General features: G+C 47.9%; 2 protein-coding genes across 14 annotated transcripts in view; one reads left to right on the forward strand and one right to left on the reverse strand.

The window, feature by feature from the left end:
• Positions 1 to 15,319, forward strand: ZSCAN21 (zinc finger and SCAN domain containing 21). Of its 5 annotated transcripts, none has more exons than XM_063606003.1 (5): positions 26 to 95; positions 1,743 to 1,875; positions 7,191 to 7,685; positions 7,978 to 8,170; positions 14,071 to 15,319. In XM_063606003.1, exons 3-5 carry the CDS (start codon positions 7,287 to 7,289, stop codon positions 14,898 to 14,900), a joined length of 1,422 nt encoding a protein of 473 aa, XP_063462073.1. In that variant the 5' UTR covers positions 26 to 95; positions 1,743 to 1,875; positions 7,191 to 7,286; the 3' UTR covers positions 14,901 to 15,319. The 5 variants fall into 5 exon arrangements, with proteins under 5 accessions (XP_008967000.1, XP_063462073.1, XP_057158707.1 ...); XM_057302724.1 differs by lacking the exon at positions 1,743 to 1,875 and having other exon boundaries at positions 27 to 95; positions 14,071 to 14,262; positions 14,366 to 15,319; XM_063606004.1 differs by having other exon boundaries at positions 28 to 95; positions 1,743 to 1,911.
• The window catches only part of ZNF3 (zinc finger protein 3), a 24,282-nt gene continuing 10,978 nt past the window's right edge, over positions 10,130 to 23,433 (reverse strand). For 7 of the 9 annotated variants that reach the window (XM_034964551.3, XM_003815727.5, XM_008968748.4 and 4 more), the window contains one exon: positions 20,260 to 22,493. In XM_034964551.3, the coding sequence (XP_034820442.2) occupies positions 21,424 to 22,493 (1,070 nt within the window). In that variant the 3' untranslated portion in view covers positions 20,260 to 21,423. Of the gene's footprint in view, positions 15,192 to 20,259; positions 22,494 to 23,433 lie in introns of those variants that run through there. The other 2 variants (XM_057302725.2, XM_034964554.3) reach the window with 1 other exon arrangement.

Consider the following 23,433-nt stretch of genomic DNA (forward strand, 5'->3'; position numbering starts at 1 on the left):
TTTTCCGCGGGGGCGGGGCTATGACGCACTTCCGGGTGCGCGGTCCCGAGGTACGCGGTGCGGTCTCCCGGTAACCGGAGCGGCTCTGATTCACGGTGAGCCTGCTGGTCGCGGGTTAGCGAGGCGGACAGGAAAGGGTGCCGTGGCTGAATGGTTTGGGGAGGGAGGAGTGGGTTTAGCAGCTGTGGCTTCCGAGGACCCCACCTAGACCGGTCCTAGCAGGGCTGTGGGGAGGAGCTCCTCGTCCCCGCCCGGGACCAGCTGGTGGGGGCGCTGGCTGCCTGGAAAGCCTTTTCTTCCACTTGGGGCTTTAACAAATGAAAGCTGGAAGAACAGATGTTTTGGAAGTTCTTTCGCGTTCCAGAATAGTTTTTTTTGTGCGTTCCCCAAGCCAAGCCGTCTATCCGTCTGACCGTGGCCGCCTTTTTTCCCTTTCTCTGAACTGGAGGTCCGAACGCAAGGCTCATTGATGGCAATACGCCCAAGGTGTTGGAAACCTGTGGGAAGCCGAACCTCATTAGAAGTGTTGGGTAGAATCAAATCCAAGGGAAGAAATAGTCCCCTCGGGCTTTGTTCGGGCTAGAACACACACACAGAATAGGGATCTGCTCAGGTTTAGAAAAACAGTCTTAAAGAACCAGGTATAAATAAGAGTGTCAGGACAAAGTTGATTTGGGCCAGGCGCGGTGGCTCACGCCTGTAATCCCAGCAGTTCGGGAGGCCGAGGCCGGCGGATCACTTGAGGTCAGGAGTTCGAGACCAGCCTGGCCAAACCCTGTCCCCACGAAAAATACAAAAATTAGCTGGGTGTGGTGGAGCGCGCCTGTAATTCCAGCTACTCAGGAGGCTGAGGCAGGAGAATCGCTTGAACCCACCAGGCGGAGGTTGCAGTGAGCCGAGATCACGCCACTGCACTCCAGCCTGGGCGACAGAGCGACACTTGGTCTCACACACAAAAAAAGAGAACGTTGACTTGATGGGTGAGATACTTGGAAACCCACGAAATCTAAGGAACAATTGAGCTGTGGAGAGGAAAAGAGTTAAGAGGCAAGACAATTGTTTTCAAGTGTTGGAAGGCTGCTATGGAGAAAGCGAGTATTGGTCTTGGACTAACCTAGGATTTTTGAAATAATGCGGAATTTGATTCAGGTTAAAGAATTTGTGTGGCCGGGCGCGGTGGCTCATGCCTGTAATCCAGCACTTTGGGAGGCTGAGGCGAGTGCATCACCTGAGGTCGGGAGTTCGAGACCAGCCTGACCAACATGGAGAAACCCCGTCTCTACTACAAATACAAAATTAGGCGGGCGTGGTGGCACATGCCTGTAATCCCAGCTACTAGGGAGGCTGAGGCAGGAGAATCGCTTGAACCTGGGAGGCAGAGGTTGCGGTGAGCCGAGATCGCGCCATTGCACTCCAGCCTGGGAAACAAGAGTGAAACTACGTCTCAAAAAAAAAAAAAAAAAAGGAAGAACTTGTAACAATTAGTGGAATTCTGTGGCTCAAGAATTATCTAACTTGGCTGCCTAGGGATCTAGGGATTTTCTTTTTCTTTTTTTTTTTTTTTTTTTTTTTTTTTGAGATGGAGTCTCGCTCTGTCGCCCAGGTTGGAATGCAGTGGCGCGATCTCGGCTCACTGCAAGCTCCGCCTACCGGGTTCTAGCCATTCTCCTGCCTCAGCCTCCCAAGTAGCTGGGACTACAGGCGCTCGCCACAACGCCTGGCTAATTTTTTGTATTTTTTAGTAGAGACGGGGTTTCACCGTGTTAGCCAGAATGGTCTCGATCTCCTGACCTCGTGATCTGCCCGCCTCGGGCCTCCCAAAGTGCTGGAATTACAGGCGTGAGCCACGGCGCCGGGCCCCCTAGGGATTTTCAGGTACGGACTGAGTGTGAAGCATTTTAGCACAAGTGGGTAAGTGCTGTTCTACTTTTAGAATCTATGGTAATTTGATTTTTTTATGCTTCATCTTGTTACAGAATGGACTTGGGGCGCTTTCATAAGGGCATATAAGCTTTGGGAGATTGGCATAAAGGAGGAGGGAAAATGGACACAGAACAAGGGCCTTCTGTTTATGATAGACCATGAACTTTTGCTTGATGGACTTCTTGAAATAAACAGTCTAGATAGCTTTTAAAAAGTCACTGTGATTGTAGACAATGTGAGTTAGTAATGAAGCATCTGATTTCTAGCCCATGCTTTATTTTTTTAAGAGACAGGGTTTTCCTTTGTCACCCAGGCTGGAGCACAGTGATACAGCCACAACTCTGCAACCCGGAACTCCTGAGCTCAAGTTATGCCTCAGCCTGGGCAACAAAGCAAGACTTCGTTTCTACAAAAATAAGTAAATAAATAAATAAATTTTTTTTAATTAGCAAGATGTGGTGATGCACACCTGTAGTCCTGGCTACTTTGGAGGCTGAGGTGAGAGGATCGCTTGAGGCCAGGAGTTCAACACTGCAGTGAGCTGTCATGGCACCACTACACGCCAGCCTGGGCAACAAAGCGAGACCCTGCCTCTGTAATTGAAAAACAATAAAATAAAGACCCAGTGAAGTGGTTCACGCCTGTAACCCCAGAACTTTGAGAGACCAAGGCAAGAAGATGGCTTGAGACCAGGAGTTCAAGACTTCCGTGAGCTGTGATTGTGCCACTGCACTCCAGTCTAGGCAACAGACTAAGACACTGTCTCTAAAAAATAAAAAATTTAAATTTAAAAAAAAAAGTGAAAGAGGAGTCGGGATGACCCCAGGTTTTTCGGTCCAAGTAAAAAGAACAGTGAGAGTTGCCATTAGCTGAGATGAGCAGCTTTTGAGGGAGAGATGGGAATTCCATTTTGGACATGTTAAGGTTGAGATGTCTTACTGGACATCCAGGTGGTAATGGCAAGTGGGTAGTTGGTCGTATGAGTCTGGAGGTCAGCAGGGAGGTCTAAGTTGGAGATACAGTTTGGGCAGTTGTGAATATATAGATGGTAATTAAAACCATGCAACTTGTGAAATCACCAAGGAGAGTGAGTGCAGGAAGGAGGAAGGGCACCCGGCCCTCTACTCGTTTGTAGTCTTTATGCATTGTACATTTGAGTTGTGTGCACCGCAAAACTGATGTACCACCGGGCGTGGTGGCTCACGCCTGTAATCCCAGCACTTTGCGAGGCCGAGGTGGGCAGATCACTTGAGGTCAGGAGTTCAAGACCAGCCTGGCCAACATGGTGAAACCCCATCTCTATTAAAAATATAAAAATTAGCCGGGCATGGCACGCACCTGTAATCCCACCTACTCAGGAGGCTGAGGCATGAGAATAACTTGAACTCGGGAGGAGAAGGTTGCGGTGAGCCAAGATCATGGCACTGCACTCCAGCCTGGGCGACGGAGTGAGACTCCATCTCAAAAAAAAAAAAAAAAAAAAAAACTGATGTGCGTAGAATAAATCACTTAGCTAATGAGCTTACCCAGCCAACTGCCCAGCAGCAGCATCCAAGGAAACTTTTTTTTCTGTAATTTGCAGAGGCAATCATGTGATCCAGTGGAATCTGTGAATTTGGATTCACCAAATTCTCAGAGTGTATCGCACATGAATGTTATGTTACTACATGACGCTCCCTGTGTGATGCCAGCAGGCGCTGCATGACTCCCTGGTGAATTGCCTTGTTTCCCAGGCCAGATCACAGAAGCTGAGCAGCCTAAACACTGGTTTCTTTCCTGGTCTTAGGGTGCCCTCCTCTGGATAGAGTATGAAATTTTGTAACAGTTACGTAAAGTTAATCTACCACTGAGGAGGGCTCTTACTTACATACATACATACATAACATACATACATACATACATAATTTTTTTTTTTTTTTTTTTTTTTTGCAACAGAGTCTTACTCTGTTACCCAGGCTGGAGTATAGTGACAGGATCTTGGCTCACTACAACCTCCACCTCCCAGGTTCAAGTGATTCCCTGCCTCAGCCTCCCAAGTAGCTGGGATTACAGGTGCCTGCCACCACTCCCAGCTAATTTTTGTATTTTTAGTGGAGACTGTAACTTGTAATTTTATGGCAACTATATTTTTTTAGGTTTAACATGTGGCCCTAAAGAACCAGAAACCGAAAGGAACCAGTATTCCTGCCCCACAGAGTCCCATCTTTAGTGAGGCTATTTCTGGAGTTTACATGATGACCAAGATACTAGGTATGGCCCCAGTTCACCATGTTGGCCAGGCTGGTCTCAACTCCTGGCCTCAAGTGATCCGCCTGCCTTGGCCTCCAGAAGTGCTGGGATTACGGCCGTTAGCCACCACGCCCGGCCAGTCGTTTTAAATATTCTAAAGAATGCTCTCCAGCACAGCTACCTGATTATTTCTTGTTTATTTTAGTCTTTGATGCTCAGGCCTTTGTTTTAGTAGGTGAGATGACGTTGCATCTCCCCTGACTCAATTTTTAAGTAGTCCTCAACTTGGGCACTCCTGTGGTATGTACTGGGTACATACAGACTTATTTGGCCAAAGAATCCTTTATTCAAATTATTGGTTATAGTGTGTTTTGTTGTTGTTGTTGTTGTTTTTTTGGCAACGGAGTCTCACTCTGTTGCCCAGGCTGGAGTGCAGTGGCACAATCTCGGCTCACTGCAACCTCTGCCTCCCACGTTCAAGCTATTCTCATGTCTCAGCCTCCCATGTAGTTGGGATCACAGGTGCCTGTCACCACGCCCGGCTAATTTTTGTATTTTTAGTAGAGACGGGGTTTTGCCATGGTGGTCAGGTTGGTCTCGAACTCCTGACCTCAGGTGATCCACCTGCCTCAGTCTCCCAAAGTGCTGGGATTACAGGCGTGAGTCACCGCACCCCGCCTTAGTTATAGTGCTTTTGAACAAATTTTGGGAAATAATTCTGTATGCATTTTTTTCCGTGCCTTACAGTTTCCCTTTTCATGCTTTGGTTTGCTTCCTGATGTCTTAATTCCACTGCTAAACACTCCACCAACATTTCTTTTGGTGGAGCGTGGTGGTGCGTGCCTGTAGTCCCAGCTACTCAGGAGGCTGAGGCAGGAGAATCGCTTGAACCTGGGAGGCGGAGGTTGCAGTGAGCCGAGATCACGCCACTGTACTCTAGCCGGGGCAGCAGAGTGAGACGCTGTCTCAAAAAAAAAAAAAAAAAGACTAATCAAAGCCTTAATTTCATAACTATGAACCGTGTTTACAGAATGTTAGCACTAAAGTCCATTTTGTTTGTCAGAAAACTACTTATGATCTCTCTTTTTTTTTTTTTTTTTGAGACTGAGTCTTGATCTGTCACCCAGGCTGGAGTGCAGTGGTGCAATCTTGGCTCACTGCACCCTTCCCCTCCCAGGTTAAAGCGATTCTCCTGCCTCAGCCTCCTGAGTAGCTGGGATTACAGGTGTGCAACACCACACCCGCCTAATTTTTGTATTTTTAGTAGAGACAGGGTTTCACCATGTTGGCCAGGCTGGTCTCGAACTCCTGACCTCAAGTGATCCGCCCGCCTTGGCCTCTCAAAGTGCTGGGATTACAGATGTGAGCCACTGCACCTGGCACTTCAATTTGTTTTGTTTTTATTTTTTGAGACAGAGTTTTGCTCTGTCACCCAGGCTGGAGTGCAGTGGCGCGATCTCAGCTCATTGCAACCTCTGCCTCCCATGTTCAGGGGATTCTTGTGTGCCTCAGCCTCCCAAATAGCTGAGATTACAGGTGCATGCCACCATGCCCGGATAATTTTTGTATTTTTAGTAGAGACAGGATTTCACCATGTTGGCCAGGCTGGTCTCAAGTCGAGGCCTGCCTCGGACTCCCAGAGTGCTGGGATTACAGGCATGAGCCACTGCGCCCGACCTCAGTTATTTTTAATGTACTAGTTAATTACACCCTTCGAGCATGACTCAGGTCATACTGACAGGCCCAGTCATTTGACTGTGAATTTTCCTTTTTTTTTTTTTTTTTGAGACAGAGTCTCGCTCTGTCACCCAGGCTGGAGTGCAGTGGCGCGATCTCTGTTCACTGCAAGCTCCACCTCCCTGGTTCAGGCCATTCTCCTGCCTCAGCCTCCCGAATAGCTGGATTACAGGCGCCTGCAACCACGCCCGGCTAACTTTTTTTTGTATTTTTAGTAGAGACAGGGTCTCACCATGTTAGCCAGGATGGTCTCCATCTCCTGACCTCATGATCCGCCCGCCTTGGCCTCCCAAAGTGCTGGGATTACAGGCGTGAGCCACTGCGCCCGGCCCTCCTCTTTTTTTTTTTTAGACGGAGTCTCGCTCTGTCGCCCAGGCTGGAGTGCAGTGGCACAATCTCAGCTCACTGCAAGCTCCGTCTCCCGGGTTCACGCCATTCTCCTGCTCAGCCTCCCGAGTAGCTGGGACTACAGGCACCCGCCACCACGCCTGGCTAATTTTTTGTATTTTTAGTAGAGATGAGGTTTCACCGTGTTAGCCAGGATGGTCTCGATCTCCTGACCTCGTGATCCGCCTGCCTCAGCACCTCCCAAAGTGCTGGGATTACAGGCGTGAGCCACCATGCCTGGCCTTGACTAGTGAATTTTCATTGCTCAAGCTAAATGTCTTAGGTTTAAACAGATGGCATCTAGCCAGTAGATAGCTTGATAAAATCTCAGAAACTATAATATCTATAGTGGTGAGATTCTGAACTAGTTTTGGAGCAAAGTTAACTTTAAAATTATGCCACATTGCACTTTTTAGGAAAGTGGAGACCACTGAAATCAAAGTAGGATATCCTGAGCTGATTGCAGAAAGATTTTTTTTTTTTTTAGAGATGGAATCTCGCTCTGTTGCGCAGGCTGGAATGCAGTGGCGCAGGCTTGGCTCATTGTATCCTCTGCCTCCTGGGTTCAAGCAATTCTCCTGCCTCAGCCTCCCAGGTAGCTGGGATTACAGGCGTCCATCACCACGCCTGGCTAATTTTGTATTTTTAGTAGAGGCAGGGTTTCACCATGTTGGCCAGGCTGGTCTCAAACTCCTGACCTCATGTGATCCACCCGTCTCAGCCTCCCAAAGTGCTGGAATTATAGGCATGAGCCACTGTACCCAGCTCATTCCAGAAAGATTTTGAGCAGTTGTTTTTGTATGGTAGTTTTATGGTGGACATAATTTCCACAGTTTCTTGTGTTAAAGGTATGGTTGTAAAGACCCAAAAACACTTTTCAGTTTGATTATTTTTTGGTAACTATATTTTCTTAGGTTTAACTTGTGGCCCTAAAGAACTGGAAACCCAGAGGAACGAATATTCCTGCCCCACAGAGTCCCATCTTTGGTGAGGCTGTTTCTGGAGTTTACATGATGACCAAGGTACTAGGCATGGCCCCAGTTCTGGGCCCTAGGCCTCCACAGGAGCAGGTGGGGCCTCTGATGGTAAAAGTCGAGGAGAAAGAAGAGAAAGGCAAGTACCTTCCTAGCCTGGAGATGTTCCGCCAGCGCTTCAGGCAGTTTGGGTACCATGATACCCCTGGACCCCGAGAGGCCCTGAGCCAACTCCGGGTGCTCTGCTGTGAGTGGCTGAGGCCCGAGATCCACACCAAGGAGCAGATCCTGGAGCTACTGGTGCTGGAGCAGTTCCTGACCATCCTGCCCCAGGAGCTCCAGGCCTGGGTGCAGGAGCATTGCCCGGAGAGCGCTGAAGAGGCTGTCACTCTCCTCGAAGATCTGGAGCGGGAACTGGATGAGCCAGGACACCAGGTAGGCAGGAGAGACCTTTGTTATTCTAGGAGATTGGGAGCGTAACATTCTAGGCAGGAACAAGGGTTTGTCCATACATTAAGATTTGCTGAATGGAAATTTCTGCTGAATTAGACCTTGTTTCCTCCTATTTTTCTCTATCATCCTAAACTAACTTTTAGCCTTGGGAATGGAATGGGATGGGTGTTTTCCTTTTCTCTTTCCTAGAGGTTCTATGTAACTCTCCTGGGATTTTCATTCTTGGTCTTAAAGTGAGCCATGCACAAACCTAGCCATTCCTGATTGTCTCTAGGTCTCAACTCCTCCAAACGAACAGAAACCGGTGTGGGAGAAGATATCCTCCTCAGGAACTGCAAAGGAATCCCCGAGCAGCATGCAGCCACAGCCCTTGGAGACCAGTCACAAATACGAGTCTTGGGGGCCCCTGTACATCCAAGAGTCTGGTGAGGAGCAGGAGTTCGCTCAAGATCCAAGAAAGGTCCGAGGTGAGGACCACCCATTAGACTCCTATTCAGTGCCCCAGGCCCCTGTGGTTGGAGAAGCAGAATAATTAGTAATTCTTGGTTGTGAGGTGATTTCATAGATTGACTTGATTAGTTGGGCTGACTGGGTGGAAATAGTCCCCTTTCCTCCCCCAAGTAAGGCTGTCTTAACCTGGGCCCTAGCATGGGAATGGATCACTCTTAAAGGATCAGTTTCTCTTTGAAGTCTGAGTATTACAAATAATTTTTTTAAAAGGGTCAATTGAAATGAGTTTAAAAAAGAAACTGTTAACAGAGGTGTAGAGACTTCAAATGAACCAATAAGGAATAGTGTTGCACCAGACAACAGTGAAAAGCTGTTACTCCCTGTGAGCCTAAAGGGACAGAGGGGGACCCTCTTACCAGAACCAGGTAAGAGCTATAGTCATGGAGGAGGGGGTCACTTGATAGAAGTTGTGGCTGTAGGCCCTGCCGTGGGATGAGGAGAAAACGGAATAAATACCCCAGCTGCACCCTCCTCCTGCCCTTAAATCTCCTGCTTTTGTTCCCCAATGACAAATTCAGTTGGCAGCCAGAGGGCAGGAAAGACAAGACAGTGCAGCCCTTAGGGTCAGCTTCCTGGGGCACAGGGCGGGTCAGAGAATGGATCTGAGAAGGGCAAATGGAAAATAATTGGCAACCTCCTTTCTGAAGCTATGGAAAGAGGTGGGGCATTTTTCACAAGTCAAAGCTGTATTAGGTGACTACTCCTGAGCTCAAATCTCCATATATTATGGTTTATAGAATAATCTCGGGCCATAAATGGTCATCCCCTGTGGGGGTGTTTTTGTGTGTTTTTCTGAGACAGGGATTCCATCCGTCATCCAGGCTGGAGGGCAGTGGCGTGATCATAGCTCACTGCAGCCTCAATCTCTGGGGCTCAAATGATCCTCCTACCTCAGCCTCCCAAGTAGCTGGGACCACCATGTCTGGCTAACTTTTTATTTTTTTGTACAGACAGGGTCTCACTATGTTGCCCAAGCTGGCCCTATGTTATTTTGTTATTTTATGGGTTCTACTCTTAAGTACCTTCATTTACCAGAAGGATTAGAACTAAATCTTTGAAACAGAGTTAATGTTTAATTATATGTTTGCAAAAATATGGCATATTATTCCAAATCCTAATAGTTTCAAACCAGGACTTTGCTTACGTGTTGGTGGTGTAGACCACTATTTATGTGTGTGGTGTGATTTCATGACAAGAGTCCATGGCCCTCAGAAATCTCCCTCCATGCTTGCTGTGTCTGAAACGTGAAACTCCATCATGGAAACAGAGTTTTGAGCCGGTTAAAAATCACATTTTCTAGGAAAAGTAAAAAATTAAACTGTTAGCTAAATTCTTCATGGTTTATGGTGAACACAGTAGACCTCTCCAGGCAATTGGGGTTTCCCCAGAGTTGCCACAGTAATTAGAGATAAAAATAGCCAGAGACCTATCTGGTCAGTTTTATTTTCCATATCTCTTGGTGTAGCCCCTTGGCAGTATTACACAAAGAAGAGGGTGGAGTGGAAGGATTATCAGAGCCAGGAACAGGCTTGGGTTTTAGTACCCAGATGGGACAGAAGACAAAGCTGCTGGGCCCTCCTAAGGAAAGGGAAGTTGGCTGTGAAAGCTTTGCATAAAGTCTTTTTTTTTTTTTGAGACGGAGTCTCCCTCTGTTGCTAGGCTGGAGTGCATTTATGCAATCTCGGCTCAGTGCAACCTCTGCCTCCCAGGTTCAAGAGATTCTCCTGCCTCAGCCTCCCGAGTAGCTGGAACTACAGGTGCACACCACCACGCCCAGCTCTTTTTAAAAAAACAGAGTTTCGGTCTTGTTGCCCAGGCTGGAGTGCAGTGGTGCTATATCGGCTCACTGCAACCTCCGCATTCCAGTTTCAAGTGATTCTCCTGCCTCAGCCTCCCGAGTAGCTGGGATTATAGGCTTCTGCTACCATGCTCGGCTAATTTTTGTATTTTTGGTAGAGACAGGGTTTCACCATGTTGGCCAGACTGGTCTCGAACTCCTGACCTCATGATCCGCCCTCCTTGGCCTCCCAAAGTGCTGGGATTACAGGCGTGAGCCACTGCGCCCAGCCAAGAAACTGTTAATAAAAACACAAACAGGCACCTTTGACAGAAACAAAATAGAATTTCTAAAAGTGAAAACTGTAGTCATTGAAATGAAGAATGCAATGGCTGTTTTAAATAATCAAGGACATGATTAGCAAACAGAGGTAGATGGAAGGAAGTCATCTGAAATGCTACTTAGAAAGATCAAGGTGGCAGGCATTGGACATCAGTGTGGGATCAGATGAGAAGGTCCAGTGTATGTTTAATAGCTGTTCCAGAGGAGGCGGAAAGAGTTGGAGAGGGCAGACATGATGGCTCACACTGGTCATCCCAGCACTTTGGGAGGCCGAGGAGGGTGGATCATGAGGTCAGGAGATGGAGACCATCCTGGTCAACATGGTGAAACCCCATCTCTACTAAAAATACAAAAATTAGTTGGGCGTGGTGGCATGCACCTGTAGTCCCAGCTACTCGGGAGGCTGAGGCAGGAGAATCGCTTGAAGCCAGGAGGCGGAGATTGCAGTGAGCCGAGATTGCGCCATTGCACTCCAGCCTGGCGACAGAGTGAGATTCCATCTCAAAAAATAATAAAAAAAAAAAGACTGTCTGGGCATGGTGGCTCACGCCTGTAATCCCAACACTTCGGGAGGCTGAGGCAGGCGGATCACCTGAGGTCAGGAGTTCGAGACCAGCCTGGCCAACATAGTGAAACTCCATCTCAACCGGGCATGGTGGCACGTGTTGTCCCTGGGACCTGTAGTCCCAGCTACTCGGGAGGCTGAGGCAGGGGAATCGCTTGAACTTGGGAGGCAGAGGTTGCAGTAAGTCAAGATCGCGCCACTGCACTCCAGCCTGGCGCAACAGAGTAGGACTCCGTCAAAAAAAAAAAAAAAAAACATTTCTACTAAAAATAAAAAAATTAGTCGAGCGTATTGGTACACGCCTGTAGTCCCAACTCCCAGCTACTTGGGAGGCTGAGGCAGGAGAATCACCTGAACCCAGGAGGTGGAGGTTGTGGTGCAGCAGTGACCCGAGATTGCACCACTGCACTCCAGCCTGGGCGACAGAGTGAGACCGGGTCTCAAAAGTAACCAAGACATAAAAGACGGATTACCCCCCTCAAAGGAATGCTGATTAGACTGATGACAAACTACCCAACAGTAACAGTGCAGCCTGGAAGACAATGAAATAAATAGTCCTGGTAAATTCTTTTTCAATTTTTGCCTCATTCAGCTGTTTTTTAAAATGTTAACTTTTGGCTGGGCATGGTGGCTCACACCTGTAATCCCAGCACTTTGGGAGGCCAAGGCAGGTGGATCATTTGAGGCCAGGAGTTTGAGGCTAGCCTGAGCAACATGGTAAAACCCCATTTGTACAAAAAATACGAAAATTAGCCAGGTGTGGTGGCTAGTGCCTGGGGTCCCAGCTACTCGGGAGGCTGAGGCAGGAGGATCATTTGAGCCTGGGAGGTGGAGGTTGCAGTGAGCTAAGATTATGCCACTGTACTCCCACCTGGGCAACAGAGCCAGACCCTATCTCAAAACAAAACGAAAATAAAGTTTATGAAGTTACTTCTGTCCCACACATGTAGTCCATGGCTGTCCAGTGACTCGAAGAGAAGTCTGTGTGTAGGCAAGCGATTGCTAATTATGGAGAGTGTAAAGGACTTCAGCTGCTGAAGCTCTGACCCCCAGCAGATGGTGAGGAGAGGGTGAGCCTGGAAGCAGCTGATAGTCACTGTCAGCAAAGGAAGGAGATAGACAGCTGGGCAGAGAGAGAGAAGCTGTCAGGGCGGTTCCTAGGGAAGGGGAAAGGGGTGAAGAAGGTAGCTTGCTGACAGGCTTCCGTACCCTCAGAGGACTAACAGTTCTCCAAGGGGTCCCATTTTTCAGAGCGAATTTCTCTTACTCCCCTTTTCCCTGATGTGGATGGCCAGGTGGACTTTGAAGAGGTGTGACTGCCTGGTGAGGCGGTCTAAAAAGATAAACTGGTTCCATCTGATTTCAATAGTGAGCGTCACTTTATAACTAAATTACAAGATGTAGCCAGTGTAAGTAAATGATGAGCGTGAAGCCCTCTTGGAGATCACGTGCTTTCATTCTGATTGATACGGATCTGGGGCGGGAATGATTGTAAATGGTCAGAATGCCCTCTGATTGCTTTTATGTTCAACTGCTGTGGGAACATGGGTTTTTGTGAGTTTGCCACTCAGCCTCATCCTTAATTGTCCTTGTCATTTTCCTTAACCCTGGCCCTGCAGCAATCATTCTCCCTTGTTTTTAATCTGCGTGAGGCTCAACTGTTCTTTTTTTTTTTTTTTTTTTTTTTAAAGGGCCGGGTGTGGTGGTTCATGCCTGTAATCCCAGCACTTTGGGAGGCTGAGGCGGGCAGATCACCTGAGGTCAGGAGTTCTAGACCAGCCTATGGTCTAGAACATGGAGAAACCCTGTCTCTACTAAAAATACAAAATAAGCCAAGCATGGTGGCACATGCCTGTAATCCCAGCTACTCGGGAGGCTGAGGCAGGAGAATCGCTTGAACCTGGGAGGCAGAGGTTGCGGTGAGCTGAGATTGAACCATTGCACTCCAGCCTGGACAACAGGAGCAAAACTCCATCTCAAAAAAAAAACACATCTGGGCACGGTGGCTCACGCCTGTAATCCCAGCATGTGGATCACCTGATGTCAGGAGTTTGAGACCAGCCTAGCCAACATGGTGAAACCCCATCTCTATTAAAAATACAAAAATTAGCTGGGCGTGGTGCCAGGTGCTTCTAGTCCCAGCTCTTCGGGAGGCTGAGTCAGGAGAATCACTTGAACCCAGGAGCGGAGACTGCGGTGAGCCAAGATAATACCACTGCACTCCAGCCTGGGCAACAGAATGAGACTCCGTCTCAAAATAAATAAATAAAATAAATATTTTTTTTAAAGATAGGGTCTCACTCTGTTGCCCAGGCCAGCACAATCATGGCTCACTGCAGTCTTGACCCATTGCAGCCTTGACCTTCCAGGCTTAAGTGATCCTCTTACTCAGTCTCCCAAGTAGCTGGGACCACAGGGGCACACCATGCCCGCCTAATTTTTTTATTTTAACTTTTTGTAGAAATGGGGTCTCCCTATGTTGCCCAAGCTGGTCTTGAACTCCCAGACTCAAGCCATCCTCCCGCCTCAGCTCCCAAAGTGCTGGGATTACAGGCGTGAGCCGCTGTGCCGGGCTACCACTCTCATATGCTGCATTTTGCCTTCTGTATGTGAAGCTGTTTTTCTGGCAGAAAAAGCCACGTTCTCTTCATATCTTAATAGCTTCGGGTGGGGAATTGTGTGAAAGTGTGGTATGGAGGCCAGGCCTGGTGGCTCATGCCTATAATCCTATCACTCTGGGAGGCTGAGGCAGGCGGATCACCTGAGGTCAGGAGATCAAGACCATCCTGGCCAGCATGTTGAAACCCCATGTCTACTAAAAAAAAATACAAAAAATAGCTGGGTGTGGTGGCACGTACCTGTAATTCCAGCTACTCTGGAGGCTGAGGCAGGAGAATCGCTTGAATCAGGGAGTTGGAGGTTGCAGTGAGCTGAGGTCACCTGCATTCCAGCCTGCTGACAGCGAGACTCCGTCTCAAAAAAAAAAAAAAAGAAGTGCAGTATTGTAAACTAGATTGGATGCTGATTTACTTGTATCTATGCGCTATCATGAGCTCTGTTTAGTCACCCTTCAGAAACCATCAGTCTCACCTGATGGTTCTATCTCTCTGGTAACAGTTTCTTCCTCAGAACAAGAAACAACTGAAGTATCCTTAATCTGCTTATTGTTTCAGATTGCAGATTGAGTACCCAGCACGAGGAATCAGCAGATGAGCAGAAAGGTTCTGAAGCAGAGGGGCTCAAAGGGGATATAATTTCTGTGATTATCGCCAATAAACCTGAGGCCAGCTTAGAGAGGCAGTGCGTAAACCTTGAAAATGAAAAAGGAACAAAACCCCCTCTTCAAGAGGCAGGCTCCAAGAAAGGTAGAGAATCAGTTCCTACTAAACCTACCCCAGGAGAGAGACGTTATATATGTGCTGAATGTGGCAAAGCCTTTAGTAATAGCTCAAATCTCACCAAACACAGGAGAACACACACTGGGGAGAAACCTTACGTGTGCACCAAGTGTGGGAAAGCTTTCAGCCACAGCTCAAACCTCACCCTCCACTACAGAACACACTTGGTGGACCGGCCCTATGACTGTAAGTGTGGAAAAGCTTTTGGGCAGAGCTCAGACCTTCTTAAACATCAGAGAATGCACACAGAAGAGGCGCCATATCAGTGCAAAGACTGTGGCAAGGCTTTCAGCGGGAAAGGCAGCCTCATTCGTCACTATCGGATCCACACTGGGGAGAAGCCTTATCAGTGTAACGAATGTGGGAAGAGCTTCAGTCAGCATGCGGGCCTTAGCTCCCACCAGAGACTCCACACCGGAGAGAAGCCATATAAGTGTAAGGAGTGTGGGAAAGCCTTCAACCACAGCTCCAACTTCAATAAACACCACAGAATCCACACCGGGGAAAAGCCCTACTGGTGTCATCACTGTGGAAAGACCTTCTGTAGCAAGTCCAATCTTTCCAAACATCAGCGAGTCCACACTGGAGAGGGAGAAGCACCGTAACTTTCAAGCGCTCCTGTTGTTGTCATTGTTTTAAACTTTAGAATCTGAAAACCAGAAGTCTTGTCATTGCAGCAGCATCGATTCCGGTGATAGAGTTTGTATCACTCAACATCAGGGGATGCCTGAGGAGTGCGAGCTCCACAGCAACATGGCAGGCAGGAGGTCCTCAGAAGGTGTCAGGAGGTTCCACACTCACCAGTTCACTGGAGCAGAGTCCCTTCGCCACACTTAGGGTCCCAGTAAGCCATGCCAGCATTACCTTTTGCGTAGTTAAACTGACGTGTATCCAGTCTAGTTAAGGAAGAAACATTAAGACTGTTTAATTTTTAACATATATTCAAGAATTTTAATTTGTAAAGAATTGAGCCACATTGAACACAATTGAATGAGATTCAGAATAAACTTATAACATCTTGTAATGCCTCAGGACTATTATTATAACAAATGATGTGTTGGTTATTGAATACTTACAGATGGAGAAAACTATTCCTACTGGTTTAGCTTTTAGAAAATTTGGATTTGGGGGTCAGGCACGGTGGCTTATGCCTGTAATCCCAGCACCTTGGAAGGCTGAGGCGGTCGATCACCTCAGGTCAGGAGTTCGAGACCAGTCTGGCCAAAATGGCGAAACACTGTCTCTACTAAAGATACAATTAGCTGAGCATGGTGGCGGGTGCCTGTAGTCCAAGCCACACGGGAGGCTGAGGTAGGAGAATCGCTTGAACCCGGGAGGTAGAGGTTGCAGTGAGCCAACATTGCGCCACTGCACTCCAGCCTGGGTGACAGAACGAGACTCTGTCTCAAAAAAAAAAAAAATAAAGCGAATGCTTTCACTAGATAATAACTGCATACCAAGAGCCAGGGGCCATGTTGAACTGTGCCGGCACAGCTGTTGTGGATGAGTTTGTGGCAAACAACCATTATCAGCCACAACTCGTCGGTTTTTTACAGAAGCCATACAGAAAGAGTGTCTTTTGCATCTTTGAGGGCAGCAATAATCACTTCAGTTCCATTCAGGGTGTGGTATTGTTTCTTGCCACTTTGATTGGCTGGGGAAGGGCAGGGTGTGCAGGAGTTTCCACTTGACCCTTCTTCCTATGACCTATGCTACAGGTTAAGTAAACAATGTGCTGGGCATCTGTCCCCCTGCTAAACATATCCCAATTATCTTCTCAGGGACATGGCCATAGGGTGAGTCTGTTCCCACTGGGCCCACTGAGATGGATTTGGGCCAGGACTCCATTTATCAGCTGACCTGTGTCTGGAGGGCAATGGTAAGTTTTAGATCCGTGTCATACTAGATCCTGTATCAAAAAGCCTCAAAAGGCCTGGGCATTCTGTTTTCTTAGTACGTTACTCTAGTGAACAGCCACAGGTCCTTTGGGGAAATATTTATTGCATAATACTCGTGGTACAGTTGGAAGGTCTTCAAAGAAACCCAAACTCCCCTTAACTTGATGGATTCCGGATCTCAGAACTGGCTCAGATCTGGAAAGCAGCGGAAGGATTGCAATTTCCCATTGTAACAGCCGGTATCAGCCTTCTCATCAACTCTTGAGAATTTTTGTTTATACAAATCAAAGCCTTATCCTGTTGGCTGAGAGTTTTTGCTAAGAACACCAAGGGTTATTAGTCAATGCCACAGTTCTCTGTGGGTCAAGACACCCTAGTGGGCTGTGCACAGTGGCTCATGCCTATAATCCCAGCACTTTGGGAGGCTGATGCAGAAGGATCGTTTGAGCCCAGGAGTTCGAGACCAGCCTGGGCAACATAGTGAGATCCCATCTCTCTTGTTTTTTAAATTCATATTTAATTTAAACAAAAATAAGGCCAAGCGTGGTGGCTCACGCCTCTAATCCCAGCACTTGGGAGGCCGAGGTGGGCGAATCACGAGGTCAGGAGATCGAGACCATCCTGGCTAACAAGGTGAAACCCCATCTTTACTAAAAATATTAAAAAAAAAAAAAAAAAAATTAGCTGGGCGTGGTGGCGGGCACCTGTAGTCCCAGCTACTCCGGAGGCTGAGGCAGGAGAATGGCATGAACCTGGGAGGTGGAGGTTGCAGTGAGCCGAGATCACGCCACTGCACTCCAGCCTGGGCAACACAGTGAGACTCCATCTCAAACAATAAATAAATAGACCAGGTGTGGTGGCTCACGCCTGTAATCCCAACACTTTGGGAGGCTGAGGCAGGTGGATCACCTGAAATCAGGAGTTTGAGACCAGCCTGGCCAACATGGTGAGACCCTGTCTCTACTAAAAATGCAAAAATTAGCCAGGTGTGGTGGCGTGCGCCTGTAGTCCCAGCTACTCAGGAGCTAAGGCAGGAGAATTGCTTGAACCTGGGAGGCAGAGGTTGCAGTGAGCCGAGATTATGCCATTGCACTCTAGCCTGGGTGACAGAGTGTCGAGATTCCATCTCAAAAAAAAATCACCCTAGTTGCCACTCTGGCCTGGTTGCCCATCATGGTAATTGTGGCCACTTTGCCTGTGATAGCTCAGTGCCGCCGCCTGGCCTCTGCTGACCAGTCATCCCATTAATAACAGGGAACTCTGTTCTGTGGCAGAATCTCCTACTATTAACCCTGCTGAGGCAGCTGTCACTGAACAATCCCGGTGCTCCCCTCAGTTCATCCTTTATTGTCTGAGTGAACGGGAAGCTATTTGGGCCTTCCGAGATAACATAGGTGTTTGGTTCTCAGATCTCGTGTAAGAAATTCATTTTAACACACGCTGAGTCTGCTCATCATTCTCTGCTCATCATTTCAGCAGCTCTACCTCATTTACTGTAGGCCATCATTCCTCACCAAGTATTGGATTTTTTTCTTTTCATAGAGACAGGGGTCTCATTATATTGCCTAGGCTAGTTTCCACCTCCTGGGCTCAAGCAGTCCTCCCATCTCAGCTTCCTGAGTAGCTGGGACTACAGATGTGTGCCACCACGCCCAGCTAATTTTTATTTTTTGTAGAGACTGGGTCTCACTATGTTGCCCAGGCTGGGCTTGAACTCCTGAGTTCAAGCGATTCTCCTGCCTCACCCTCCCAGAGTGCTGAGATTACAGGCGTGAGCCACTGCACCCAGCTGATTAATACATGAAAACCACTTGGAAAAGAGCCAGGCAACGCTGACATAGAGTATATGCCATGTATCAGCTACTGCTACCATCACTTGCAAATCCCATCTCCTCTACAATCTCAACTCTGAAAACTTCTCTGAAAACAGTATCATTCCACTCCATCTTTACTGAACCTGCCCAGGCTTGATGCTGGTTAGATGGAGGAGGATGAGGAGTATAATCAAAGAAAACTTACAAAATTTTGATCCTGACAGGTTTACAGAAATTTTAAGAGGGGGCAATAAATGGGAAAGTGGGATCTGGTTTGAAACATACTATGAAACTGTAGAAAGTCCAGGTGTAACTGCTCTGCAGTCCACTGGAGACCCACGACTGAGGCTTGGGAGAGCCATCAGGACATGGGCAGATTTTTTTCTTCTTCTTCGAGACAGTCTCGCTCTGTCACCCAGGCTGGAGTGCAGCAGCATTATCTCAGCTCACTGCAACCTCTGCCTCCTGGGTTCAAGTGATTCTCCTGCCTCAGCCTCCCGAGTAGCTGGGATTACAGGCATGTGCCACCAAGCCTAATTTTTCTATTTTTAGTAGAGACAGAGTTTTACCGTGTTGGCCAGGCTGGTCTCAAACTCTGACCTCGTGATCCGCCCGCCTTGGCCTCCCAAAGTGCTGGGATTACAGCCATGAGAACACAGATTTAAAATTTATTTGCATAGGCTGCGCGTAGTGGCACACGCCTATAATCCCAGCACTTTCGGAGGCCGAGGCAGGCAGATCATGAGGTCAGGAGTTCAAGACCAGCCTGGCCAACATGGTGAAATCCCGTTATCTATTAAAAATACAAAAATTAGCTGGGCGTGGTGGTGGGCGCCTGTAATCTCAGATACTAGTGAGGCTGAGGTTGCAGTGAGCCGAGATTGGTCCACTGCACTCCAGCCTGGGCAAGAGCAAGACTCCATCTCAAAAAAAAAAAATGGCAATCTATAAAGTAATTTCATTTCATTTTTGAGACTGTCTTGCTCTGTTATCGTGTGGTGGTGCAATCACAGGGGCTCACTGCAGGCTCAACTTCCTAGGCTCAAGCAGTCCTCTCACCTCAGCCTCCCAAGTAGCTGGGACCACAAGTGTGCACCACCACACCCAGCTAATTTTTTTTTTGAGATGGAGTCTCACTCTGTTGCCTAGGCTGGAGTACAATGGAGCAATCTTGGTTCACCACAACCACTGCCACCCGCATTTAAGTGATTCTCCTCCCTCAGTCTCCTGAGTAGCTGGGATTACAGGCACGCGCCACCACACCTGGCTGATATATATATATATATATATATTTTTTTAGGAGAGACAGCATTTCACCATGTTGGTCAGGCTGGTCTCGAACTCCTGACCTTGTGATCCGCCCACCTCGGCCTCCCAAAGTGCTAGGATTACAACTGTGAGCCACTGCGCTCAGCCCTAATTTTTTTTTTTAATTTTGTTGTAGAGATAGGGTCTTGCCACGTTGCCTAGGCTGGTCTGAAGAGATTCTACTGCCTTGGCCTCCCTAAGTGTTGGGATTATAAGCATGAGCCACTGTACCTAGCCTATAAAGAAATTTTAGGGCCAGGCATGGTGGCTCACGCCTATAATCCCAGCACTTTGGGAGGCCGAGGCCGGCAGATTGCTAGAGCTCAGTTTAAGACCAGCCTGGGCAACATGGTGAAACCCCGTCTCTACTAAAAATACAAAAATTAGCTGGGGCGTGGTGGTGCACACCTGTAGTCCCAGCTACTCTAGAGACTGAGGCACGAGAAGTGCTTCAACCTGGGAGGCAGAGGCAGCAGTGAGCCAAGATGGTGCCACTGCATTCCAGCCTGAGCAACAGTGCTAGACTCTGTCTCAAAAAAAAAAAAAAATTAAGTCAACTTTCAGATTCCATTTATAGTTACCCTTTTCTTTTTTTTTTTTTTTTGAGATGGAGTTTCGCTTTTCTTGCCCAGGCTGGAGTTCAATGGCGCGATCTCAGCTCACCACAACCTGCACCTCCCGGGTTCAAGTAGTTCTCCTGGCTCAGCCTCCTGAGTAGCTAGGATTATAGGCATGTGCCACCATGCCCGGCTAATTTTGTGTTTTTAGTAGAGACGGGGTTTCTCCATGTTGGTCAGGCTGGTCTAGAACTCCAGACCTCAGGTGATCTGCCTGCCTTGGCCTCCCAGAGTGCTGGGATTACAGGCATGAGCCACTGCACCCAGCCAACATGTCTTGTTTTAACTGAAATATATGGTCCAAACATTGCACAAAACCACACTCAATCTCTTCTGAAAAACTATTCTGTTTAATAGTGCACTTCATTTATGCTACAGGATGAGCAGGGTTGGGAAAACACAATGGAAGGTCATCCCGTCGGTTGGGAAAACTCGGGGAGCGCCATCCTCACCCAGCAACGAGCTCTGCCACCAGGCTCAGGCACAGCCTGCCTTCTCTGGGCTTCGTTTTTTTGGTTTTTTTTCTCCCTTTTGGGCTTTGCTCTTTATCTGCATTAATCTTCAGCTGCTGAAGAGTCAGAGGTGGAGGCAGAAGTGGTCTGGCTCCTGGGGCTGGGTGTCAGAGGTGAGAGGGCAGGGCAAGCAGGCCGAGTGAGCTCCTTGAAAGCATCCTTACCCAGGCATTTAGAGAAAATCATTTTCATCATTGGAGTGGGAAGAGGACAAGAGAGGACAGCAATCAGAGGCCAACGCTAAGTGCTTCTGACCCTCTCCCTCACAGCCGGTTACTAGCTGTTTGGATAGATTTGCCCATTCAGCCCCAGGACAACTGGGGAGGAGGGCAGGGGGTCTGCTGGCAGTATCACCAGGTTTCTCTTGGAAACATGGTCTGGCTGCTCCAAGAGCCCTAAAGGACACCATCATCACAGATGATGATTCTGAAATCTCTTCTACCCTCAATAAAATAATCCCTCAATGCCAAATTTCCATAATTAACGAAATCATGAAACAAAACAGCATGTTTCTTACCGAAACTTAAAGCTGGACTAGGAAGAGTAGCTTTGAAATAGTCTCCCTTTACCCTCCCTAGCAAATAACAGGACCCAAAGCGTCCTTTCCACTGCCGTCTGTGCTGACTACGCGGACTCCCAACTAAAGGAATCCATCGAATTCTGTCCCGACTGTGCTTCCATCCCCACCTTGGAAAGGTTCCTCTGCTGTGAGAAAAACAGTTTAGTGCAAACTCCTTTCCTAAATGGGGTAACTGGTCCCAAAGCTGCTTTCTATTCCCAGCACGCCATCCACTTGCCTTGTCGCTTTCTAAGGCTGGTGTGATTTCTGGGAAAATTCAACGATTTGCCCCATCTGCCCCATTCTCTAAAATGAAAGGTCTGAGTTGAAAGGGACACATCCTAAGCTGTTGAGATTTATAGGGTAAGGCAAGAGCTCTTGAGACTCAGGGGAAGTGAGGAAAATGGGTGTGTGGCTCTTTCACGTAGAATCTCTGATATTTAACTCGGTCGTAACTCTGAGGGAGCTTTTACTCATGCCGATCCCATTCAAAGGCTTCTCTCCAGTGTGAATTCTCTGATGGCGAACAAGAGCCGAGCTGTACCTGAAGGCTTTCCCACACTCACTACATTCATAGGGGTTCTCCCCGGTGTGGATTCTTTGATGCTGAATAAGGCCTGAACTGTAGGTAAACTTTCCTCCGCATTCCATACATTCGTAGGGCTTCTCTCCAGTGTGGATTCTCTGGTGCTGATAGAGGTGTGAGCTCTGGCTGAAGGCTTTCCCACATTCATTACATTCATAGGGTTTTTCTCCAGTGTGGATTCTCTGATGGTGAATAAGGGTTGAGCTCCTGCTGAAGGCCTTCCCACATTCATTGCAGGCGTAGGGTTTCTCACCAGTGTGGATTCTCTGATGGTGTGTGAGGGTGGAGCTCCAGCTGAAGGTCTTCCCACACTCATTACATTCATAGGGTTTTTCCCCCGTGTGGATCCTCCGATGCAGAATGAGGGCAGAGCTACAGCTGAAGGTTTTCCCACAATCACTACATTCATAAGGTTTTTCCCCAGTGTGGATTCTCTGATGCTGAATAAGGTGTGAGCTCTGGCTGAAGGCCTTCCCACACTCATTACATTCATAGGGCTTTTCCCCAGTGTGGATTCTCTGATGTTGAATAAGGTCTGAAGTTCGATTAAAGCTCTTGCTACATTCATCACACTTATGGGGTCTGTCTCCCACGGGGAGTCTCTGATGTGAGATAAGGTTGGAATTCACAGTGAAGCTGTTCCCAAAATCATTATATTTCTCGCTTCTCTCTCCCCTGGGGGTTAGCTTCTCCTCAACTGTCACTTGACCAAAATCTGGCATTTTCCTGTTCAGTCTTTCTCCAGGGGAGTTCCCCAGCGGCCTTTTCAGACTGACTTCTCGTTCATAGGCTTCTTTAAACTTGAGACCCTGAGAAATATCCTTTTGAAATCTTCCCAGTAGGACCCCATGTGATCTTGTGTCTTCAGAAATTTCTTGATCATTTTCAGTCCTGGTCTCACGATCTGACACAATAAAAAATGCAAATGTCACTTGTTCCTTGGGGAAGAAAGAGTGAAAATCACAGGACAGGATCATTGTAACGAATACTTACAGTGCCAAAAGCACATGCCTACAAAGAGGCCTGCCCCACATGTGTGCGGCTAAGGCAAAATGAGACAGCCGGGCTAAGGAGACAGGGAAGGGGCAGGGCAGAGCAAAACCAAGGAGAACAGAGCTGGAAGTGGAAAGAAAGCTGAGTGTGTGTGGAGGGGAGGACGGATCAGGCAGAGAGGCAGGGAACCAACTTTAGAAGAGGAAGGTCATATTGCTTAATGAAGTGACAAAGCCTTTAGAGAGGTCAGGGCAGTGGATATAACTGGGGACACAATGACTGCAAGAAGGGAGAGCAAGTACAGGACAGTTGGTGAGAAAAGGGGGGAAGGGTGAGGAGAGACAGCAGCAGTGCGGGAACAAGCAAGGGGGAGGATGCTAGTGGCTGCCATGGCCCCATAAGAAGAGCAATCATGGCTGTCGTCATGCCACAAATGCCAAGCCCATGGAAACGGCAAGACAACTGAGTCCACCTCTGGGCCCTATGCATAAAAGGCTATGCTCGCACGTAAGGCTATGCAAAGAATCTCAGTGTCTGACGTCTCTGTTTTCACTCCTTTTGAGTTTCTAAAGGCAACTCTGGGCACACAGGATAAATGTAAAGGGTCCAGAGAGTTTGCATTTTTAGCTTAATTGATATTTTAAAAAGTAAAGACAGGGTAATGTGTGTTAGGAACGGGAACGGCTGTTTCTCCTTCACCTGAAGAGGTACCTCTTAGGACCTCTCTGCTCTCAGTTCCTTTGAAACCCAGGCCCCTTGGCTTTTCCTCTCATTCTAGCAGAGAGATGGTGGCAGGATTCAGAAATGAGAATTCTGCTCATGGGGAGAGACATGGGACAAGGAGGTTTATC

Source organism: Pan paniscus, chromosome 6 (genome assembly GCF_029289425.2).
Source record: "Pan paniscus chromosome 6, NHGRI_mPanPan1-v2.0_pri, whole genome shotgun sequence".
Classification (NCBI taxonomy): Eukaryota; Metazoa; Chordata; class Mammalia; order Primates; family Hominidae; genus Pan; species Pan paniscus.

Bases quoted from the DNA above. Each gene is read 5' to 3' on its own strand.
- ZSCAN21 (XM_008968752.3), top strand. From the start codon at position 7,287: ATGATGACCAAGGTACTAGGCATGGCCCCAGTTCTGGGCCCTAGGCCT. The intron at 7,686-7,977 runs GTAGGCAGGAGA...GATTGTCTCTAG, and splicing joins TGGATGAGCCAGGACACCAG to GTCTCAACTCCTCCAAACGA. The intron at 8,171-14,070 runs GTGAGGACCACC...TTATTGTTTCAG, and splicing joins AGATCCAAGAAAGGTCCGAG to ATTGCAGATTGAGTACCCAG.